The sequence below is a fragment of the Semicossyphus pulcher genome, unplaced genomic scaffold (assembly GCF_022749685.1).
Source record: "Semicossyphus pulcher isolate SPU_LCO1_2020_fin unplaced genomic scaffold, fSemPul1.0.p SCAF_7, whole genome shotgun sequence".
Classification (NCBI taxonomy): domain Eukaryota; kingdom Metazoa; phylum Chordata; class Actinopteri; order Labriformes; family Labridae; genus Semicossyphus; species Semicossyphus pulcher.
In genome coordinates this window covers 25,584,830-25,609,007 of record NW_027211748.1, presented here as the reverse complement: position 1 = coordinate 25,609,007, position 24,178 = coordinate 25,584,830, and the positions used below count along the sequence as shown (strand labels likewise).

Sequence of the window (24,178 nt, the reverse complement as noted above, 5' to 3'; positions counted from 1 at the left end):
ATATGCACAAATTTAACATAGTATCATGTAGGGTTTTTTTTCCTAATTACTTAAATCTAAAATAATTGTAAGAAAAATTTAACTGTTTGGAAATAGAGGACCCATTTACGTTTATTTGATGATTGATTTGAACAGAATGACGTAATCTAATACTCTTATTTTGAAAACACGTAACGGAAGTGGAGCCTGGCATTTGGCATGCGCATAATAATCGGAGGAAGAAAAGCACCAGTGTTTAACCGAAGGCATTAAATTGTAAACATTGGCAACCCGGGCGACTTCTGTGTCGTTGGGATGGAATTTTAAGGTAAAACGCGTCTTATACATGCATTTGCCAGATAGTTGTCACTGTTTACGCCGTGAACATTGTAGGGAGTGTTGACGACAAGTAAGTAAACGTTAGCATTAACGTTCGAGTTTATAACATTCAAACCATGGTTTCTGATCTGATGCTGAGACAGACTATCAAACGACCATTGATACAATGAACACTTCTGTTTTCAAGGGGAATGTCTTTTTTTTGGTCAAAAGTAGTTTACCTTTGTTCTGATGATTCACTTTAACGTTTCATATTTGTTTTGTGTTAGAAATCGCCTGTGGATTCCTCACACGATGCTAGCAATAGCACATAGCGTTCCCAGACATCCTCGGGAAATGATCTGACTCGTTAGCTAGCTCATTGATTTTTTTAATCCTGCTTAAGTACATTAATGTTCTAGACGTACATGTTCCTCCTATTAAGTTTAGTTGTTTCCTCTACTGTTACACAAAAACCTAACTGCAACATAATTCTTAGCATACCATTGGAAATTGTGATTAGCTAGCAAGCTAGCAGACTTCGCATCCGGATCTGTCTATCTGCTGAAACTGCTAATAACGAACAGTGAGCCTATCTTAACTTTTTGTTACTAGCGCGAAGAATGCAGCCTTAAATATATCAATCAAAGTGCTTACATAAAAGGTGATAGAAGTGATATTGGGGATATTTTGACACAAATCTAACGATTAAAGTTAGTAAACATCTGAGCCACTCTCTTGCAGATCGCGTGCTGTTTGCACGTACCCGTTTTACCGTCCTATCTTCTCACTAATTAATCCTGATAGCACCTCCATTCTGTCAAGGCTGGTTCCCAACCTCTCAAAGCATTGTCGTGATCAAATGTTCAATCATTCAAACAACGATTAGCAGCCAAAGTCTTTAAAAAAAGGGGGAAACAGAACTCTGTCCCTCCCAGTCACATCGCACATAAGTAATCACTGATAAGTTATTCTTTTCCCCAGTGTTTTACAAAAAGAGGAATCAGAGCGATCTGTAATTAACAAAAACGTTGTGTTTTCAGTGTGCCATCTCTTAAACGTTTAACTACTCAATACAAATACCTGTAAAAAAAGAACTGCTACCTTTGTGGATGCTGTGGTGTGAATTGAGTTTGAACTATATCGGAGAAGCTTATTGACATCTATAGTTAGTTTTGATGTTTCTGTGCTTTGTGTGATTATGTAACAGAAAAGCAAAGTGTTACTACATAACTGCAGCCTCTGAATGGAGCACCTGTTTGACAACAACTTTATAGGCTATAATAAAACTGGCAGGGTTTATTGCAGGACAATGATATTTGATTACATAAGAATGTACAGGTGTGTCTGTCTTATTCGCTGTTGATTTAGTGTGAGAAAGATTCATTTCTCCAGGGGGACTATAAAGTAGGCCAATATTGTATTGTGTGATATCATACGTAATGTACAGCAGGGCAATTGTGAAAGCGATCTCTGGCAAACAGGTGGACTACAAAGAGAATCTGGTTTGTTTTGTTGTCTTTGTAGGTTAACCTTAAGGTGTGGGACCAAAGATTGATCTTCAGTGCATGGACGCAAAGCCAATGCGCAGGTACATGTGGTATGAAAGTATGAATTTGTATATGTATATTTCTGTCTGTATTAGTTCCAGGCTCCATCTAGATTGTCAAAGCCCCCCTCCCCTTTTTTTAATACATATTTTGGGGTCTAAGTGAATTATGGGTACAAAAACTGGTTTGAATTGCTCCAGTAGATTGCTTCAACCGGCAGTGAGAAACAGGCAATAATGGTTACAATGTAATCACTGCAGGTAAATGCACAAGTATGAGCTGTGTATTATTCCCTCCCCGGATAAGAAAGTTCACCACTCCTGCAGAGCGGCTGCCCACACTAAACTCCTAGCAGCCTGCACAAGTCTCATGTTTTCCCTGTTAGACCCACGCTTTATTCTCTGTGATGCAATATATTGCTTTTGGAAATATGATGCGGTTTTTAAAAAAGTGCAATGATTTAGCTGACAACATATGAGCTGACTCGAGGTCCTCTAACCAAAAAATAAATAAATAAAGTGATTGAAAAATTATCATTTGACATGTTAATGAATTCTATTATAGCAGCAACATTTGTTGCTAACCTATTTCAACACCCATGCCAGTCCACCATGTGGAGAAGTATTTCATAACAATACAACCCGACAATCTAAAGCCATTTAAAGTGGCGCCCCAGCTATTACACATTACACCTCAACAAGCATGAGGGTCTCCTAAGATTAAAAGGAATTGTTAGCATCAAAGCAGCAGAGACTGAGAACACGACTGTTTTAATCCAAAGTATGAATAAAGTTTCAAAAAGGCTGGACCCCACAGACCCATAATGCAAATGGATAGTCTTTCAGTGGTACCTCAGTGCCTGGTAATCCGCCAATTCTTTGAAACCCAACACCTCCAGTTTGCAATGCACGAGTTAAAGGTTTTAAGTCCCAAACTCAAGCCCAGATTACCCTGATGATGTCATCAGGATTATATATTTCACATTATAGAAAGCTCATTATACTGCAGTTTTTACAGGCTAAACAGCAGGCTACTCTTTGATGAGTGAACTGATCTGCACGTGTAAAATAGGTTGAGCTCCTTCTCAAAATCACCATCAGAACCAACTGTTGTGTTGGTGAGTTGTATTGTATTATTTCATGCTGTATAATTGATAGTTTGGTAAAGGTTTTAGTATGTTGTGTACCCTGACTTCTGTTAGGTACCGGGATGAAATCCTCAGAGAGACTGTTAGACCTTACGGTGGTGCAGTGAGCCCTGGGTTCCTCCTGGTGCAGGACAATGCCATGTGCAATGTGTAGGCAGTTCCTGGAAAATTAAGGCAATGATGCCATTGACTGGCCCTCTCGTTCACCTGACCTAAACCCAATTGAGCACCTATGGGACATTGTGTATCGGTGTATCCGACGATGCACCACTGAGTCACATTATGAGTTGGATCAGCCTGTGATTTCAATTTGTTACTTAGATTTTTGTTGTGATTTTTGAATCCAGCCCTCAACAGGTTGATGAATTTTCCATTGACCGTTGTTACATAATTTTGTTCTCAACAAATGATACATTGTACATTAGTAAATATTTTCAACTTGAATAATTCGTTCATCAATATCTGATGTTTGATTTAAGTGTTCCCTTAAATTTTTGAGCAGTGTATTTACTCACTTAATAACTGCCCATCTGCTTGATGTTTAGGGCTACCAGCGCACGCCAAGACGCCACTGGAATGGACATCACCAGCCGCTGTACTCTGGGGGACCCCAACAAGCTCCCTGAAGGGGTCCCCCAGCCTGCGCGCATGCCCTATGTCTCAGACAAACACCCTCGGCAGACCCTGGAAGTGATCAACCTGTTGAGGAAACACCGGGAGCTCTGTGATGTGGTGCTCGTTGTGGGTGCCAAGAAGATTTATGCTCACCGTGTGATCCTCTCCGCCTGCAGCCCCTACTTCAGGTACAAAGGACAAGAATTCAATTCATCTTAAAGCTGGCAGATAAATATTTTACACCAAGTGCAGCGGGTGCAACAACACTCATCTCTTAATGTCCATGTTCCCTTCAGGGCAATGTTCACGGGAGAGCTGGCAGAGAGCAGACAGACTGAAGTGGTTATCCGTGACATCGATGAGAGAGCCATGGAGCTGCTCATTGACTTTGCCTACACCTCACAGGTAACTACAGCAGCAGAGAACTATGTTTCATTCCTATTTGGTAGGGGTGCAAACCAATGACTGTAGGTATAGATGGACGACGCATCTCCATCTGCTCCCATTGTACGAAAGTGATGCCAAACTAGCCCCTGTGATAGGCGCTGCCATCTTGCGATGGTGACGTCATTTGGAGCCAGAGACTGTGCAGTAGAGATCGGCGGGTGGAGCGGCCGTAGCCACTTCCGCTAACCAAAACACACACTTAACTTATCGAGCAGACGTTCACAGATATGGAAACTTCAATGACTGTAGTGATTGTTTTTGTTACGTTTCCTCTCACGCTGTCAACAGAGCTGTCAATCATCATTTTGACAGCATCAAATAACTAATTGAAAATAAACTTGTCAGAAGAATTCAAACCTGGACGTAAATCAGCATTACCATGACAACGTTGCCACACACCTCTGGGTTAGCAATGGAAAGGGAGACTGTCTCTGCATTAGAGATGCTAATTTTAAAACTTTTTTCCTGACCGATAACCGACCTCCGTTAACCGTCATTAATCGTTAACCTGTAAGAATTAAATATCATTTTTTTAGAAAAACAGCCAGAAACTGACAACAAGCTCTCCATCATGTGTGCTCATTCTGATGCGCGCTCTTTGTAATATGGCTACTCAAAGAAACACACACACACACACATACACTCACACACGCAACTTAAAAGGTACATTTATTATTATCCGTAAACGTAACTATCTGTGGCACCGACAATGGTTCCCACAGATATTAATACACTGTCCAATGTTACGCACACACTGGAGAACACAGCCATGTGATCCAGCAGCAACAATAAGGAAATAAACATTTACAGACGACCTTTCTTTGATGGTCAGCACACAGAACTTTAATAAACATAAGCTCCTGTCCGGACCTGACAGTGTATCTGGAGATTTAAATAATGAGTTAAATAATGAAGTTGCGCTGCTGTGCCTCTTGATTTAAAATTTCGATACGTTAACAGTTGGCTATGGAAACTTCAAATAAAACGCCAGGCCTAGCCCAGTCCTAATTATGTAGGAGATAGTGTCTACTGGTTTTGGTGAAGAATTGGCAAAATGTCGACATGCTGTGGGGTTAGTCTGTTGACAGCGAGACCCACTACGGAGATACCCGCTCTGACGGTACCGTTGTCCTAAAAACCGTTTGAGCAATGGGACACGCAATTGGTTAGTGAAAATATAGAATTTCTGCATCCCTACTGTGCGCTGTTAGGGATTGATGGTGTATTGTTCGCATTCATTTTTATAGTCACAAAATGCCCCGTGTAACTATTGATCATAAGCTTGCAGATGGTCGCTATAGCTAAAACTCTGGTAAACATATCGTCCTAAGGACAGCTGGGAGAAGCCAGATGTTTACATAATGACTACCTGTGCTCCCGCAGAACTCGCTAAACAAGACCGCGAAGTTCAATGTGGATCTGCTTCAGTTGCCCTGAGGCTGGATTCATTTTAGCAATTACAAACAAGTACAAGTACGTTTTTTCACAGAGCCACGTGATAAAAATCTTGTCAGACATACAAAGCAATAACACACAGCTGCGTTAATTACATTTTTATTTTTAACGCGTTAAAAATTAATCACAAAAATTAATGCGTTCATTTTGACGACACTACTCCTTTTATAAAAGTGCGCCGAGAACACATTATTTGGCCTCTGTATTGTTTATGGTTGGAGGTGGGCCGCTAATATTTGAGATTTTCAAGTGCGCCATGAGTTGGAAAAGGTTGGGAACTGCTGCTCTAGGTAACACCCTGACATGCTCACACTGACACGGTTAAAAACTGGCTCACTTGGCTGCAATTACCTGGAGCCTGGCTTTATGCTCATCCTAAATCCAGGCTCCACACAGTGTTCCATGCCAGAATTACATGCAAACATAAACAACAGTCTTGGTTAAATAATGTTCCATACAAAGATAAGATGAACACAAATAAAACCCCATTTTGCCATTTTGGCTCCAACAATATGCCATCAAGGCAGAGCTTACCAAAATTTAATAAGCATGTAAATAGATAAACAAAACTCTTGGATCCTTTTGGGGCCTAGTTAGTATGAAAGAGGTTATAAAGCCCTTAACTGTCAGCTGCTCTACATAGAGCACATTAAATAATCTTGTGTGCCTGCTAGCTAGTCATTTAGCTTACCCGTGATGACTCGGCAGGGAAGCTCTAATTTCTCTTCCTGTGAGAAATACTTGTGGTCAGAAATTTTGTTAATTAAATATCGAGTGAGATAGAATCTCAAGAGTGTTGTTGTTATTGTTGTTGTTGTTGTTGTTACAGCTGCATTTCTTTCTGCCATGTCCTCCTGTTTAGCTCCATAACAGTTTCTGTGTTGTATCCTGAAAGAAACCAGAAATCTCTATTTGGTCGTGTCTGTCTCTTATCATTGTTAAAATAAGTCTTTTTATTCTGCTCAGTAAATCTCAAAAAGGCTGCTTGTTCAAAGGTTAAACTCATCAAGTATATGTTAATGTCTACACTGGATCATGATTTTAACTTGAACTTGAACTTTAATTCACATGTCTTTCAAAAAAGGAGGAAGTTTCATTTTTATATTTCTTGATTTAAATTTGGTGCAACCTTATTTAACATTTAAATGCATCCTTGTTGGTGCAGCCCAGCTGCAGAGTACAGTAATGTCATAAAAAATGCAAACAATATTGTGCAGCTGTAAATCTGACGAGAGCATCCAAAGCTGAGTGTCTGTGTGCGAAGCTAATCAAGAGACATGCAGAGACTGAGAGGGAGCCGCAGGGTGCCACAGCTAAAACGGGAGACACTCTGAAAACTACTCGTGCTCGAGTGTTTCACTAGTCTGAGCTTCATGGCTTTGTGACTTCATGTGACGAGTCTCTGATGTTCCAGGTGACTGTCGAGGAGGGAAATGTCCAGACGCTGCTCCCTGCCGCCTGCCTCCTCCAGCTGGCTGAGATCCAGGAGGCCTGCTGCGAGTTCCTCAAGAGACAGCTGGATCCCTCCAACTGCCTGGGCATCAGGGCTTTCGCAGACACACACTCCTGCCGCGAGCTGCTTCGCATTGCAGACAAGTTCACCCAGCACAATTTTCAAGAGGTAAGAACATGGATACATAAGAACAGCTGCCTACGGACCTTTAAAGCTCTTAAACATTCACATGTTGAACACAATGTTACATTTACAGGCAGAAAGGACCCTGAAATGTCTCGATTCAGGTTACTGCAGGAATATTAGACGTACAGTTGACTCATTGTATGTTAACTAACTGCTTCTTTTTCGAGAGAATCTCGAACCAACAGAATCACGTGTCTGTGTTGACTCATTATATAATGTCATCAGCAGGAGATCTTGTCACACGCTCATAGTTTAGTTCAGTTGTTTGTTGTCTGCGTCCTCTTCCAGCACCTGCACTTTTTCAAGCCTCCCTCAAGATGTCTGCACACATCTTGGCTAGTGGTTGGGTTCTGGTTCACCGGGGATTGTCAACATGGAAAAAGCCCAGACAGTCTATTGACTTGTGATTATGAAAATTAGGTTTTGTGCAAACACAGCACATAAGAGGGAAGCTGTCACAGCATCACATTCTGAATATGGAGACAGAAGTAGGCAGATTTGATTAAAATAAGAAACTGATGCAAGTATTAAAATGCCTCTGATGCAGCCTAAATGTGAGATCAAGTATGGTGGAGTATATCTGATACCCGAAAAAATTAACAATTCTTCTGCGCTGCTCCAAAGCAGTTGCCTCCACAATAAGTTGTCCAACAAGCTGCTACCAGAGATGCTTCGAATCTTGCTGCCACCATGCTTGTGTTATGACAGCCACTGCACCTCCTGTTTTGTGCAGTGAAAAGGAACTGATCAGCTAATTTATCATGTGACAGCAGCAAATAACTACATTGCAGTTCTAGTTGTTTCCATATGTTTTTAGGATTAAGTGTTCAGCGTTCCCAAAGTTTTAAACAGAAGCCGAATGATCCTCTAATTCAAACGCAGTCCATTTAACTAAAGCAGTAAAAACACAGAATAAAAAATGTCATAAAAACACTTTTTGGTGGACACAAAGAGAGTGAGAGATCTGGCAACAAATTATCTTAGAACAGAACAGTTATTTAATCCCAGATATTCTTATTTACGTTCTTTTTCTGTTATGTCTGACTATCAAACTAGATAATAAAGAACAGCATTCATTCTCTATGACTCCATACATCTGCACTTCAGCCAATTCAATATTTCAGTTTTTGGTATCGGGAAGAGAAAAAAAAGGTATCAAAACATCTCTTAATAAAAAGTTATTAGCTCACTTCTCTGTTTTGTCTCCCTATACTTTTACACAATCAGCTCTTTTTGCAGCTACTTTAATGTTAATAATAGTGCTGTCAGAAGATTAAAAATAATCTAATTAATTACAGGCTCTGGATTAATTAATCTAAATCATCTGCATCTCTAAATCAGGTAGACTGAGTCAGTCTGTATTGACCTGATTTCTAGTTGGTTATTTTTCACTTTCCCATTTTATTCTTCCTCTTAATCTGCTCCATGTCATGTGTTTCCATCATGTTTACAAAGCTGCTTTTGACAGTTGTATCCTCAGTGACGTATGATGTCAGGGAACATAATAGAGTGCCTTAATTTTTTTGACATGTTAACCTTTTTGTGATTAATTCATCTAAATTAAAGCGTTATTTTGACAGCACTAGTTATTCATAATAATAAGTAGGCCATAATTATAAACCTTCAGAATCCTTCATTCAGAAACTTTAATATAGACAAGCTGAAAAAATGTTGTTTTGCAGCTTGTGACTCAATTAAACCGGAAACAGGCTTCAGGCTGTTCAGCTGTGTACGCTGCACTGCGACTGTCACTGGTGGTCTTGTTGTCTTGCATCTGACTCTTGACATTTTTCTGCCTCCGTGACGATCGAGACGTTTATGACATTCCTGACAAACCATAGATAATGAGAGACGCGTTGACTGACTGATGGACAGAGAACCACACTTTCAACGAGTCTCCTTGAAATGTATGACATTTTTTTGATATTTTCCTATTGGCTGAATTTATCATTTACAAATACCTTATATAAAGGCTGTCTGTGGAAATCGCCTGAATGTTCTGGTTCATATAGGCTTGATGGAGACAAGTTGATTTGCTGTCACATTCTGCATTCATTCAGAATTTAGTGAAAATTCAGCCTGTAACAGTCTGCCTGAAAGAAAGGAAACTAGCCTGGGATTAAAATGAAAACAGAGTTTGGGCTGCAACATTTCTTTGATTAATCGATTAGCTGATAAACAGAAAATTGTTGGGCACTCTTTTGAAGACCAATAATTGTTTGTTTGTTTCTGCATGTAATAGTTTGATGTCTTTTCTCTTCATGTACATTAGTAAAGCGAATAACTTGGTGGGAAAAAATTGATGTTTTGAAAGATCCTCTTGGACTGCTGGAAACTAAAATTGACATGTTTCACAATTGTTTGACATTTTATGAACAAAATAATTGATCTGGAAAACAATTGGCACATTTATTTATAATTAAAAAAATAATTACTTGCAACTCTAAATAGTACTTTTTTTTTAAGATCAGTGTTTAGGCAAATACTAAGGGGCTGAATGATCCTGCGTACAGCCACTCTCAGCAGATGAAACAGCTACCTCTGGTGGACAGTAACAAGCATCAAATGTGGCACCGTGCAATGATGCAGTTACATGGTTAACCTTTTGTAATAGACCTTTTTCAAGGCACACATTTCTTTTTTTATGTATCCAGAGTCTGTCAGGAAAAATCCACATGGAGTGCAGTTTTTGTAAATCAGATCAAATCCAAATTTAACTTTAATTTGTTATCAAAGTGTGTTTTGCATCACTCACCACACAACACACAACAAATCCTGATTGACAAAAGTGCATCAGAGCAGCTTCATGCTGTAACGGTATACAGGACAACACAGAGCCCTGTGAGTTGACAGCATGATTGTATTGAGGGCAAATATATCCAACTGTTTGTTTTTTGCACACACAAGTCCAGTCTGATCGCTTGCAAAAAACATTTCGATCAGGCCGTCTTAAAGCAACACCAGTAAAAGGGCAGGTGTAACTAATGAACTTTAACAACGATTGTGCTCTATTGAAGTCTCTCAGTCAGTCTGACTTGTGAGTCACCCTGCTTAATCTTGTGGAACTTTTTAAACTAAATAGGGTGAAGCCAGTATCGTCATTCTTACTTATATCCGTGTTTTACTTCCTATCAAACTTAATGATGTTTACTTGACAGCATGCATGATCTGTAGTACATGATTAGCAAATGCTGTATGTTGATGTGATTTTTCATTGCTCACAGAAAGACAAAGGTAATCAGACTTTTGAAGATAATGCTCCTCGGACGTATTGTTCTCTCTGTGTGGTGCAGCTGCTTGACCGACTGTTCTGCTCTGCTGTCTCAGGTAATGGAAAGTGAAGAGTTCATGCTGCTCCCTGCCAACCAGTTGATTGACATCATTTCCAGCGATGAGCTCAACGTGCGCAGCGAGGAGCAGGTTTTCAATGCTGTGATGGCCTGGGTCAAATACAGCATCCAGGAACGCAGACCACAGCTGCCCCAGGTTTGTGGCTGTCGTGATAACCTTCCACTTGCTGCTTCCTAGCAGGAGGAAAAATGGAGCATAAAAGGACTTTTTATCACCATGTGCACCTTCTGATATCATGTGCAATAACACTTTCAGTGTCAGGTTATATTATGTCCATGATGTACAATAATATCTTTCTACATCTGGCTATATAATGTTCATTATGTGCAACCCATACCCTTTATAGTTTATAGTTTTACTCATATTTGAGTTGTGTTTTCTCTAATTTGTGCTGTATTTTTGGAGCTATGTGGCACTATAATTTCCTTTGGAATAATAAAGTTCTATCTCATCTTTATTTTGTAGGTCCTGCAGCATGTCCGTCTGCCGCTGCTCAGCCCGAAGTTCCTAGTGGGCACCGTTGGATCAGATCCTCTTATTAAAAGTGACGAGGAGTGCAGGTGTGTTTGTCAACCATTTCAATGTTTGTCTGTTTTTGTTTGACCTTTCGTTCCGAATTGGAACAAACAATACAGACAGGAGACACATCTGCCTTTTTAATATGATGATGATGATGATGCAGTGATAATAACCCAGAGTTTTCTGTTGTTTCAGAGACCTGGTTGATGAAGCGAAGAATTATCTGCTGCTGCCTCAGGAGAGACCGCTGATGCAGGGCCCCAGAACCCGGCCAAGGAAACCCATCCGCTGTGGAGAAGTTCTCTTTGCAGGTCAGTACCTTTCTGTGTTAAATGAAAAGCAGGGTTTACCTTGGTAACAAATATGTAGTATTATTTAAAAACCTTATGCTCACCTGCATGATTATTGTGCTTGTTAAATAATTTGAACTCCTTGTCCTGTAGTTGGTGGTTGGTGTAGCGGAGACGCTATTTCCAGTGTGGAGCGTTATGATCCTCAGACAAACGAGTGGCGGATGGTTGCATCGATGAGTAAACGGCGATGTGGAGTGGGCGTCAGTGTTCTGGATGACTTGCTGTATGCAGTGGGAGGTCATGACGGCTCGTCGTACCTCAACTCTGTGGAGAGGTGTGACCTGAACTTTCTTCTCTCGCTGTATTACATTTCATGCTGTTCTTGTCTTTTCACCGTTATCCAGAAGCTAACTTCTAGTTTAATTTTCTTTATTGCATCTGTCCTGTCCAGATATGATCCTAAGACCAATCAGTGGAGCAGTGATGTGGCCCCCACGAGCACTTGTCGCACCAGTGTGGGAGTGGCAGTCCTTGGAGGTTACCTGTATGCTGTAGGTGGACAAGACGGGGTTTCCTGTCTCAACATTGTAGAAAGGTATCTGTTCAAACACTGTCGTCTTGTAACCATCTGTAGCCTGAAGTCTGAAACTTGTTCCTTGATGTAGTTCAGTATATCACATGCCTTACCTTTTATATGTTTGTAAATATGAACAACAATTTATCATAAATAAATGACAAGAAAAGGGAGAGAAAACTGAGCCCTGGATAGCATGTCAACTACTTTAATGCTGGAAAGAAATGCCACACTGACAGCCACTGACAACACCCCATAGTGTAGCATAGAAGTCATCGCTGCATCACTTCTTATTCCTGATTCAGTGTAATTGTTTCCCAGTGTTTCCTTATGAGCCCTTTAATCATCTGTTCAGCTTCCCTGTTCATTTCTAAAAGGGGCCATATCTTTTAAACGGATACTCTCATATTTTCATGGGTTTCACATTTTTGGGTGCATAATTCCGTGTTTTTCCTTAATCACATTTTCAAAAAGGTCACCTCTGAAATGGGCCGTTCGGAATAGCTGCAGGTTTCTACGAGAACCTTGCTTTCGCTGAAATCGACCAATCGCCATTCACCTCAGGCTGCCTTCTTGCACTAGCTTGTAGTCAAGTTGTTGTCAAACTTACCTTTCCGATACCTCCTGGTGATTCTGGCTCGCACATATATGGCCTAATAACTGATCCTATAGCAGCCATGTTTTCTACCACTTTGGAGTGAACAGTGCAGTGCAGCCGCTCCCCCATGTGAGATCGCACACGTGGGGGAGGGGCTATGTGGTCACTCCAAATACTGTCAGCCAATCGTGGCTAAGGTCTGACCTTTGAATGGCAAAGCAGCTTGTTTGTTTCAGCAGGAAGGAGAGGCTCCGAAAAACAATTAAATTAAAATATATATACAATTTTTTAAAACAAAACAAACTTTACCAACGTGATTCAAAAGCACATGAGAATAATAGAAAATTGATTGCATAGCTAAAATATGTCCCCTTAAAGCTTTTTGGCATCTTTAATATTTCATTCTTGCCAGCCTCACTCTTTAGGTTTATGTACGTATTGACTAATAACCACGCTGACGGCTGAAAAGCTCATTCAGATATAAGGAAAGACTGTTGTCACTGTACACATGCATTGCTCTATAATGTCTAACTTAGATACTTGTATTGATTCTTTGATTGGTAATGTTATGAATTGTGAAAGCTTCATCTAATAGAATGGCGGCTTTCTCCCGCTGTAGATATGATCCGAAGGAGAACAAATGGACTCGTGTGGCCTCAATGAGCACCAGGCGACTGGGCGTGGCTGTGGCTGTGCTGGGGGGGTTCCTGTACGCTGTCGGAGGGTCTGATGGGACGTCACCGTTAAATACAGGTGTGGTACTTAATATTGTGATAAGTGCAATCATATTTGATCACAGATTTGTGAGAGAAATGAGAGATGTAAGTTAATGTCTCTATCGATCATTTAATGAAAACACACTGCATCAGCTGGTTGTCAGAACATTGACTGTAAATTTCTTTTTTTCGCTGTCATTCTGTTTGTTTTCCTCCTTTCCCTTTTTTCTTTCGGTGTTTCTCTCCTTCTCAGTGGAACGCTACAACCCTCAAGAGAACCGCTGGCACACAGTGTCTCCCATGGGAACCCGGAGGAAGCACCTGGGCTGTGCGGTCTACCAGGACATGATATACTCTGTGGGAGGGAGAGACGACACCACAGAGCTGAGCAGTGCAGAGCGATACAACCCCAGAACCAACCAGTGGTCTCCTGTAGTGGCCATGACTTCCAGAAGGAGCGGGGTGAGTGTGTGGCCTTATGTACTTTATGTTGATCTTATGTTAATATCTACAGACTACTAGTTGCCTGGTTAATATTAAGGTATTGAAGTGATATCAGAGATGCTTTAATGTGTGCACCAGGCTGAAGTATACGTGTTTGTAGGTTGGCTTGGCTGTGGTGAACGGTCAGCTGATGGCAGTGGGAGGCTTTGATGGGACGACGTATCTCAAAACTATAGAAGTCTACGACCCGGACGCCAACACTTGGAGGCAAGTTTCACTTTCATATAATAATATGTACATGAAGCTTTCACATTGAATGCTATTTCAGTTGTTATGACATCAGTACAGAACTCAATGAGGACTGCTCAGTTTAATGAATGTTTACAATATTTCTAGTCACAAAAGGCCTGAAACCAACACAGCCTCACATACGCTGACTCTCTAATAAAGGGGTTCCCAACCTTTTTGACCACACGGATCAGACAGTAGCAATAATATCTATCTATAAGTCCTAGGTATTCTTCCCGATCCTTGGGAACCATCTCTGCTCATTGACACGCGTGCACTTAAAGCACGGAAACACAGACAGATCACATCTGTATTTATTCAGTGAGAAGGCTGCATCTAAGTTTTTAATATGGGACAGGCCGACGAGAGGGACAGCGCGGGTCAGAGACAGATGATCCAAAGTGTGATCCTAGCAGTTTATAATCATGCAGCGCAGTGACGACACTGATCTGTGTGTTTCTCAGGCTCTGCCCCTGACTTAATGGGGCCGTGATCGGTCCCGTATTTCCGTGAAAACCCTTCATAAAGCATAAAATACATCTTCACGTGCTGTGATTGAGATGAGCCGAAGGTGATTGTGAGTTATCATGCTGCGCGGGGAGGAGACAGACGTTAGGAGAGGAGCAGATATGACACAGACCTGTGTGTGTTTTCATGCTCATACCTGAATCAATAACGTTGCGATCTGTCCGTATTTCTGCGCACAGTTAAAATATAAACTTCGTCTCCACAGGCTGTCATATGCCCGTATGCTGTGTAGTTCATATATTTCACTGATAAACGCAGAGCTTTAGAGGAGCATCAGGCTTCGTGATCAAAGTTTCATCAGATGCGAAGCCAGGGTTGCCAGGTCTGCAGTCTTTCCAGCTGAAGTGGGCAACTTTTGCAGTGTCTTCAGAGGCGTGAGTTTTGCAGCCCGGTACTAAACAACCTACTGCCTGGTACCGGTCCACGGACTGGGGGTTGGGAACCCCTGCTCTAATACATGCCACAACATACAGTTTACCACTTGAATATCACAGTACACTGTTTGCTGTAGCTGATAGAGCTGGCCAGCTAACTTTCATTTTTATCAATGTAAAATGTACAATGTTTGTTAATGATTACTATTTGTTGATGATTATCATGATCACCTTTTATGTGCCACATGTCCAACAACATTTGTCATGCCCACTTGTTTATGCATGACAAATACGGACATACTGGGACACCTTGAGTACCATCCAGTTCACCCAGTACTGTAATTTACTGCTGGTCTTTAGAATGTAGAGTTAGTATATTTCTGCTTATTTCAGCTTATGTCCACCACTGTGTTTAATTCTTTCTATCAAAACAACAGTGAGTCCCATCATTCAAGCGTATTGATATAATCATTAAACATGATGGGAACTATATACTGTTCTATTCATAAGAAATAAAGTGAAGCCTTGTCAAAACAGACTGATATCTATTAGCCATCTCCTGTCTCTGTGTCTCTATGACAGCTGATCTCATTCTCAGTCCTGCGCGCCCTCATTTTCTTTTCTTCACTGTTCACATCCATCAGTATCAGAAATTCTTCCTTCCTCATCCTGTCCCTCTCGCCTCTTTTCAGGTTGTACGGAGGAATGAACTACCGCCGGCTTGGTGGAGGGGTGGGCGTCATAAAAATGACTCACTGTGAATCCCACATATGGTAACACCAACTCTCCCCCCCTATACACACATACACACACTGTCTCTTCTCATCACGTTGCAATGGATGCCTCTATTCACCAACTCTTGTGCCTCCAAAAGAGACGCTGGGATTCATGCGGGGATGAGAAAAACGTGGGGGGAGATGAGACGGAAAGAGGAACAAACTTTGAACTCTAGTTCATCCCCAGCTCCACTCTGAGGTCGTTAACTTTGGATACCCTGGTTGTCGTCATCGATTGACCGCGGTCGCCGTGAAGTGCACTGAGAGCAGAAGTCATCAAGTACCATTAAGCTTCCACTTTGGACTGGACAGGACAGTCCTCCCGTAACCTCCAAGTTCTCATCCTCCGAGCCTCTCGCTCTGGAACATTTGATTTGGCGTGTGTGATGGCTGTGCTGCTGGGGGGATTAGCTCATGTGTCTGAGGTTTAAGAAGTTCAAAGGCATCAGGTCACTAGAAGGTGTGTCTCAGTCTTCCAGATTGTGAAAGCCTCCATCACCTTCCCTTTTCTTAAAATGCTGCCCCCTGAAATTATGGCTGCTGATCCCGACCCTTAAAGAGTTAAGAACATCCAGCGGACCAGCCAACTTTCTGTTCAGTGTGTGAGATCGGTTATTTACCGGAGACACTAAATTGCATACTGACTGTCGGAGGCAAAACCAAGCTCTCTCATTCTTTTTCTGCATTTCTTTAGGCACCGAAGCATACATCTCGACTGTGGCAGTTCTGTCTTAGCGCCACACGTGTAGCATAAAGCAGTAGAGCTTTCAGGCAGTGATCTTCTGAAGACGTCTCTACCTTCAGTCTATGTAACAAGAGAGATAAAAGTTAAATTCACCAGTAGTGATCACCAGGAAAAACTGGTCATTAACAGAATTTATCAAAGGACGTTTTCACCACAACGTTCACCTGTTGTTGAATGGGGCTCTTCTGCTGCACTTTACAGCGGGCTACTGTCGCTGTTAAAGATGTCTACTGTTTGGTTGAAGAATCCATCAGTGTCGTAAACCTAACCCCTCAGTAGAAAGAACCAGGACACTAAATCATCAAATCTTGATGCTGGTTTATTTGTGGCTCCAGTGCAGAATCCTTAAGGCCTCAGTGTGCTTCAAACACACTCGAGCCACCTCGTTATTAGACACAATTCCATTAGTAGAACAATAACACAAAAACATTTTACTTGCAAATTTTTAGCCCAAGCAACAGTTGTATTGTGCATCTCTACTTTGTACCTTCTCGAGATAGAAACACTCACAGGTCTGTTGCCATGACATCGGAAACATTGGAAAAGTGGGAACTTGTATAAGCTTTTGAAAAAAGATACTGTGGTATTTTATTTTTGTCTTAATGTCAACAAATCTCACAAATAATCCATCAGTTCTGCAGCTTTCTCGCGCTGTGCTAAGCCCAAAGTCTGTTCATTACTACTGAAGTCTTTAATGTTAAAAAACACGTACAAATGAATCCCAAATATGTTGTTATATTTCTAAAAACGGGCTTGCTTGTTTCTTTAAGCAGCTGGGCACTGTAGTTAGGAGCAAAACTCAAACAGGAGGATGAGGTGTATTCTTTGGGGACTATTTTCAGTTGTGGGTTAAACCACATTCGGTGCTCTAGTGAGTTTGTTGGGGGAACAGCGGGCAGCGGGGTTTTGCACGAGGGATAAGGTCAAATAAAATACACAGCGTGTTCATGGTAATGAAGGAACATGTCTCGCTGATGTTGATTAATAGTTCCTGATGAGCAATGGAGTTCTCTGGTACTGAGCAAGGACACGCACCAGGTTTTTATACACACACAAGATACTGTCTTTGGGTCTGCACATGAGATTTGTTGACAATAAGAATCATCACACCCTTTGAAGCTTATTACAGAATTTCAAATGAAGTGTAATATGTCTTTTGGTCATACAATCACGCTTGTTGGGATGTTTGTGCTTCACACTGGAGCCAGTGGTCTACTGGGGACACGGATGGTTTTAGTGTCTGTTTCCCATAATGTAATGCATTAAGTCAATTGCAATTCCTTTACCAAGGTCAAGCTAGGCTTAATCCCACAATGCAAGTCCCGGGTCACATTAAAGATTGATTAAAGATCTTTTTAAATATTGTGATGCAGAACTGAAGCAATGTTTCATTTAAGATGCTGATCCATAGCTGAGGCAGCACCAAGGCCCGAGTTCAGTTCAGTTGTTCATATCAATTATTAAGGACAGCCCTCTCTAGCCAAAGGGTGTTTCATTATTCAGCACATAATACCGGAAGATTTTTTATGAAGTTCCATAATATCCCAGATTAAAAAACATCCAAATTGAGGAGAATTGAAGATTCTGTTATATGATCTGCATTTAATGCATCAAAGTCCTACGCAAACTCAAAATAGTGTTCATGACAGTGGACAGTGGGCAACTAGGAACATGGTATATTTATCCCAGAAAGGTCCACGCTAATCTAACTCTAAACTGTGTTGATAAAGGAACAGCTTCATGCTAGTCGTCAGTGATTTATATTTATTGTTTTCGTTCTCACAATCATTTTAGACACGGCTCCTTTTTGTTTTGTATTTATACCTCCAAATCTTTTGGTGCAAGTGTCATCATATGCAGGAAGGTGTAATAGCACCACCTGCTGGAAGGCGGGCGGAGAGCAGCACTGACATGGACAATAAGAAGTTTCTCTGCACAATTCAAAGTGGCCTCTGGTTGTCGGACCGATCCCAGCTCAGCGTGAAACAGACACAGTTTGAGTAGATGATGAAATTGCTTTTGTTTGCAGAATTTATTGCACTGTGATTGGAAATCTATTTTGGATTTTATCTCTTTTTTTCCTCCTTATTATATTTTATATGGTTTTTTCAACTTTCCAGTTATGGGAAAACGTGTAAATGATCCGAGGTCGGCTTAGAAATCCGACATTTCAGGCCTCACACTAAGTGACGACAACATAACTTGCTTCATGTCACACACGGTTCATCACAGTTCTGCACTTTAAATTGTGTGTGGAATGAATGCAATGACAGGATAGTGACAGCAGGAAGACGATAGTAGGCTGCATTATTTTATCCACAGTTAACATGGGCACGCAGGTCCTGGTCTGAATATTGGTGGTGTTCAATAATATGACAATTATAGAATTTAGTTTGGTTTAGTTTTCTATGCTAGTGGGGGACTTCAAGAGGCGGGGTCACTGTTTGTCTGATGGTGGAGTTATGCAAAATGTTGAAAATGGATGTTTCTGTTTTGGGATGTCAAACCATTTCATGCAGTTTTATTTAAAAGGCTCATCTTTCATACTAAGTGTGGTTAATGCCTAGATTTCATCAGACAGAAATGTTATCACTGTTTGCCGAACAGAAGCTGATGCAGTGCGGCCAACTGTGTCTGCTCCTCTGATTCTCTCTCCTGAATATGTCGCTGTTGTTCACTGCCACGGAAATCCCGCTCAGTTTAAGAGTCCAAACATGTTTGGTCAAAGACGCAACCGATGTTACTGTTAATAATCCTTCTAGTGAGAACCTCAGAAGTCACAGAACCTTATCTGAAGGTGAACTCTGGCGAGAGATTGTCTTTGACCAGGAAGACTGTATTTGGTTTCCCAAACTGAGTGGAGTTTCCCTTTAAACATGTAAGCTACTAATGATGCATTGTAATAGTGATCAACAGAAGTCAACATTCAGTCTCTAGCCTTTTGTTCAAACATCCTATTTCGAGTGGCCTCTGTGCAGTACGACCAACATGTGAGCGGAACATGGCTGTGATCTCTGGTGTTGTCATGTATCAAACAGCATCTCTCAGCAGCCGCTCTGAACTCACCATGTTCACTATGACAAGGATTAAAGTTTTTCCCTGGAAAAAAAACCCAAACGTGTCTGATGCTTTGTGAGATGAAGTTTTGGGAACAAGAAATAATGTAGTATTTTCTCTGCAGCAAAAGATCACAGCAAATCGCAGTTCTCATACCATATCCAACCTCAGCCCTGGAGCTGTGCCTATAAACTATTAAGGTTCCCATTGTTTTGGTGCATAGATGCTTTTGCTCTCACAAAATTGATTCTCTGTACGTTGAGCAGAATAGACCGACAGCAGAGGACTTTGATTTGTTTACGGATAAGAAGCTTGCTTTTGGCTCCAAACTGCTGAAAGGATTTTTGTCTAAATGTCAGAAGAGAAGAAAGACGGATGATCAGTCAGTCAGTCAGCTAACAGACACAAAAAAGTTGTTTCTCCACAGCTAGAGCCCCCGGGGGGGACTTTGTTGCAGTTGTCAATCATAGAAGTTACTCATACAAGTGGTAGATTTCTGTTCTCTCTGCTACAGAGTGCTCACTTCTGTCATTTATTTTATACAATGAAGAAAACTGCAGAGAACTATTTGAACTTAAAGGCTATAAAGATTGCAAACATGGTTAGCCCTGACTCCTCTGTACTTTTACATAAATAATGCATATGTGTTTTGTTTTGAGGGCACCAAAAGAGACTACAGTGTGCATTTTGTTGTGCAACCTTGCATTATGAAATGATTAATAAATTAACCTTGAGTTTGGTCTGAGAGGTGTGTGATGCTTGTAGCTGCCATCGTAGCCTGCAGCAGACTTGTGACTCCACACCCCACATGTTTGTCATTTTCAAACTTGCATTCTTCAGGTGACATTGCTTGAGGTTTTTTATCAAACTGCACCCTGCATAGACACAAAAGACACAGTACTTTTTGCAGTACTGCTCCCCAAAACCAAACACTAAAATTGGAGTTCCCCTTTAATCTTGACTGCTGACTGACCGAAAGAAGTCGGAATGTGTTGCAAGCATTGATGTGTGCTTATTTCTCTCTGTGCTAATACCCTAAAATAATTTTCAAGCTCAGTTTAATGCACCGTCTGCCTTCCTGTTGTAACTATTTCTGCTACTGACATCATTTCCAACCTGGGGATTCAGTCATTCCAGGCAGGATGTGGATGTGTGCTGGTGCACTCTGCTGTGTTCTTGGCACAAGAGGACCAAACGTGACCCTGCTCTGACCCACATAGTGACGAAGCAGTGCTGTAGCTCGATTTAGAGTAGGCAGACAAGGGCCGGTCTGGACGGAGAGTCGGCTCCAATTAGCATGCCACAGATAAACCCGTCTAGCACAACCCCGTGGAGTCGTCCACACTGAGTCTGTTTCAGGTCACTGTAAGGGAAGCAGAAACCAAAAACAAATCATGACAATTATGAAGTAACATGAGAGGAGATGGGAAACCTTTTTTTTTAGGAAAGGGGGAAGAGTATTTTTGTGCTGATGATAATGTTTGTAACCATGGCAACAAGTTTCCAAACTATAAAAGGCCCCAGTCCCTGGCACATTAACTTCATGCTGCGAAATTGAACACACAGTAACGTTTTCAATTGGCCACATGGACTTTAAACAAACAAAAGGAACCTTTGCATTCAGTGCAACGGCCATTTTTGAATCATTTGAAATGAAGCATGTTTGCTAGCTTACAGTCCTTCTTGTGAGAACGTTGCTCCATGGTGTTTAAACCTGCACAGCATAATGTTACAAGTATCCCCATCCATCCAAAGTCCCTGAGGCCTACTTCATTTCAAACAGAACAAAAAGCATGGATGGACGGATGATTAAACTTCACACAGCAATCTGCAAACCCATCGGCTATCCTGTGTCCATGATGTCGCCCCTGCTGGGGACGGCCCATATTTTATGGCTTCTTGTGTAGCCAGCAGATATCTACATAACTGACATCTGATATCCAGGCCTCTAACATATACACTTCCACTAACAGCATTCTTACTTGACTTGCCTGCTTGCTTGCATGTACCCATTATCACCTGTAGTCACTAACTAGCACACAATATAAAGAAGGTTGACAGAAGCGTAGGAAAATAACTGCTTGAGGCCTGTTTTAAATTTTAAACAGTTGTTTTTGTTGCACGGTGAAGGCTGTGTTTGGAAGGACTGGAACCAGTGAACAGTGAAATGATATGTGCTCTCTATGCACTTACTCTGCTCTGCTGTTCCCCTCAAAGCACCCCAGGCTGGAGAGACACCAGACACACCTAGAAAGAGTCGCTCAGAAGAAGAGAAGCTCACTGCACACAGTATCTGGCCCTCTCTGCTTCTGTTTCGGCATCACATTTCTCTCTCCCATCTCTTTCACCTTTTAATGTACACTGAGCCGTGGATGGCTGCAGGTTATTCTTCACTGTACAATCTGCAGCTCCCTGCATCTGTCCCAGAAGGCACACCCTTATTCTCGAATATACACCAAACCATGAAAACTTTGCTCTGGGCAAAATTCCAAGCAATCTGAAATGTATTTATAATGGTTTGTGTCTCAGCTGAAGCCGGCCTCTTCTCCAGAGAGAGAGACAGAGAGAGAGAGAGAGAGATATGTCACTTGGGTTTTTACAGCATCTCTTTGGCAGCTCTAACCTAAACATAAAGCCAAAAATACAACTCACTGTTTCTGCCCCGTTGTCGACCAGCTCCTCCACTGAGCATACTTTAGAGCAGAAGGCATGCTGTTAAGAGGGTGAAGGTTGCATTTATTCATCTAGCTGATATTGTATATCTATATGTCTATTTCTATATCGTATAAGTTGAATATAACAAGTGTAAGATGCACAAAAAAAGTCACACCACAATCCAGCGACACATCCCCTCAGACATAAACGTTTGTCTTTGACGGACCAGAAGCTTCACCAAGCAACACTTTCATCATCCTGCTGAAATGTGTAGCTTCAAATGATTTCTAGTTAGCTAGCAAGGATGTTGGAGGCAAACCGCAAATGCAGGCATTCTGGGTAAAAAAGAAAGATGTGCTAAGTTGGTGCGTCAGTGATCTCATTTAAGTCCCATCCTAATGTTACTTTCATCAGTTAAAAGATTATTATTCATTATTTTACAAGCTGCTCCCGGGTTGAGAATTTTGATCTTCACCAGCAGCTTGACTTCAGGACAGGCCGTTTCAGCTGCTCGGCGCACACGTTTGGTCCTGACTGATCATAACATCTATGGGATGGTTTGCCACTAAAGTTTGCGCAGACATTCAGGAACCCCAGAGGAGGAATCATAAATAAAGTGTTGACTCTCCGAGTGTTATATGGCATCACCTCTGAGTAAATCGTCTCTTCTACATTCAAATAAAGAAATAATCTTTTAAACTGCACTCACTCACTTACTTTGTTTTGTGGCCAAGTACCTATAAACTAATTACTAAGCCAGCAGCCATTTAGTGCTCACATCAAATGTTATCATTGACACGCTAAACATTGACTCCTATCTTTCCGGGATTTTCTTTGCTCCTGTCTAACGTTGTTCCTGCACCGACCCTCCTGTTCTTGACTGCTTAACTTCCACGAGCGAGAGCACCTTGTGTGTGATTTCTTAGTCACGACATGACTCGCTTTTGGAGCCGAGCTGTTCAGAACCTGAGTAAGTAAACACAACGCCCCATTTTTTTGGTCCAGTTTCATTCTCAGCCGGGAGAGAAATGTTTTGCCGGGGCCGTGCAGAAAGACTCATCTCAACACTCTCGGCTCACAGAACAAAGATTAATCATGTCTGTTTTAAAAAGAATTGACTCTGCGTTCTATTCCACTTATTTTTCATTACAGCTGAGGATATGGGAGCCCATTCCCTATTAGTACTGCAATCATAGACCCCGGTCCCGGTAAACAAATGATAAGGATCCTAAATTAGTGAGACGCACACACACGCATACACACACCCTGGAAGTGGATGTAGTGGAGATGTTTAATCAGCTGTCTCTCTGCAGGCTTTCTGCTCTGTGGTTAGTTCGGCCTCTGAGGTTCAGTATGTAGATGAATTACAGTGTATTACACTATATCATATAATGATGAAACCTTTTGCACTGACAATTATACTGCTGTAATTAACTTAAATAGTAAAACAAGACAAATACGGTTAGATTATTATTTTCTTAACAGGATAAGTGTTCATTATTCTTCATAACTGACTGGTTTGATCTGCTCGCTTGTTAAAAGTCTGGATAAGGACATTAACCTACAGCATATTCCTTGCCTTTCGCAGAGATCCTCCAGCTGCTGTGTTTAAAGCACACGCCGTCACTCATCATACGGCTCAGGGCAAAGCCTGCGTCAGAAGAGGAGCAGAGTGAGAAGGCATCTATTACCCACAAACCTCAGCTGTAGCTCTTGGGCGGGCCTTTATTCCCATTACTAGGGATTTAAAATAAGTTCAACGTTTAAACCTAAGGCTAAATTTGTTTCAGGTTTGATTTATGATTTCTTTTATGGTCTGTAATTTGTCAGGTCTGAATCAAACAACCAATCAGGGTTAGCTTTCCACGTAACGAGCCAATCACAGTGACTCTCTACAAACTAGCGTCATCCGGCTTCCAGGATGCTCACAGAGGTTGTGTCAGTCAGGAGCTATGGCAACTTGCGGTAAATTTCCTGTACCTCCTTTGCCAACAACAGCATGAACTGCTAAGGAAGCAGAAAGAAGGAAGGAGGAAAAAGCTACAAAGAGAGCCCGAAATAAAAAGAGGCATCAGACGAGCGGGAGTGTAAGCGATGCTGGGCTGCTCGG

At 41.5% G+C, this 24,178-nt stretch overlaps 1 protein-coding gene across 1 annotated transcript; it reads left to right on the top strand.

Moving 5' to 3' along the window:
- Positions 1 to 260: 260 nt before the first annotated feature.
- Positions 261 to 16,452, top strand: klhl20 (kelch-like family member 20). The gene is made up of 14 exons (XM_069684396.1): positions 261 to 307; positions 1,825 to 1,888; positions 3,540 to 3,797; positions 3,906 to 4,014; positions 6,926 to 7,132; positions 10,478 to 10,636; positions 10,967 to 11,061; positions 11,216 to 11,331; positions 11,464 to 11,647; positions 11,765 to 11,908; positions 13,105 to 13,238; positions 13,455 to 13,663; positions 13,806 to 13,912; positions 15,528 to 16,452. The coding sequence occupies exons 2-14, from the start codon at positions 1,866 to 1,868 to the stop codon at positions 15,610 to 15,612; spliced, it is 1,830 nt and encodes a 609-aa protein (XP_069540497.1). The 5' UTR covers positions 261 to 307; positions 1,825 to 1,865; the 3' UTR covers positions 15,613 to 16,452.
- Positions 16,453 to 24,178: the final 7,726 nt, after the last annotated feature.

What these genes read in the sequence shown, in the direction of transcription:
- klhl20 (XM_069684396.1), top strand. Translation starts at nt 1,866, where the DNA reads ATGGACGCAAAGCCAATGCGCAG. An exon ending in TGTCTCAACATTGTAGAAAG is followed by an intron (nt 11,909 to 13,104) that starts GTATCTGTTCAA and finishes CTCCCGCTGTAG; the next exon opens with ATATGATCCGAAGGAGAACA. An exon ending in CCGGACGCCAACACTTGGAG is followed by an intron (nt 13,913 to 15,527) that starts GCAAGTTTCACT and finishes GCCTCTTTTCAG; the next exon opens with GTTGTACGGAGGAATGAACT.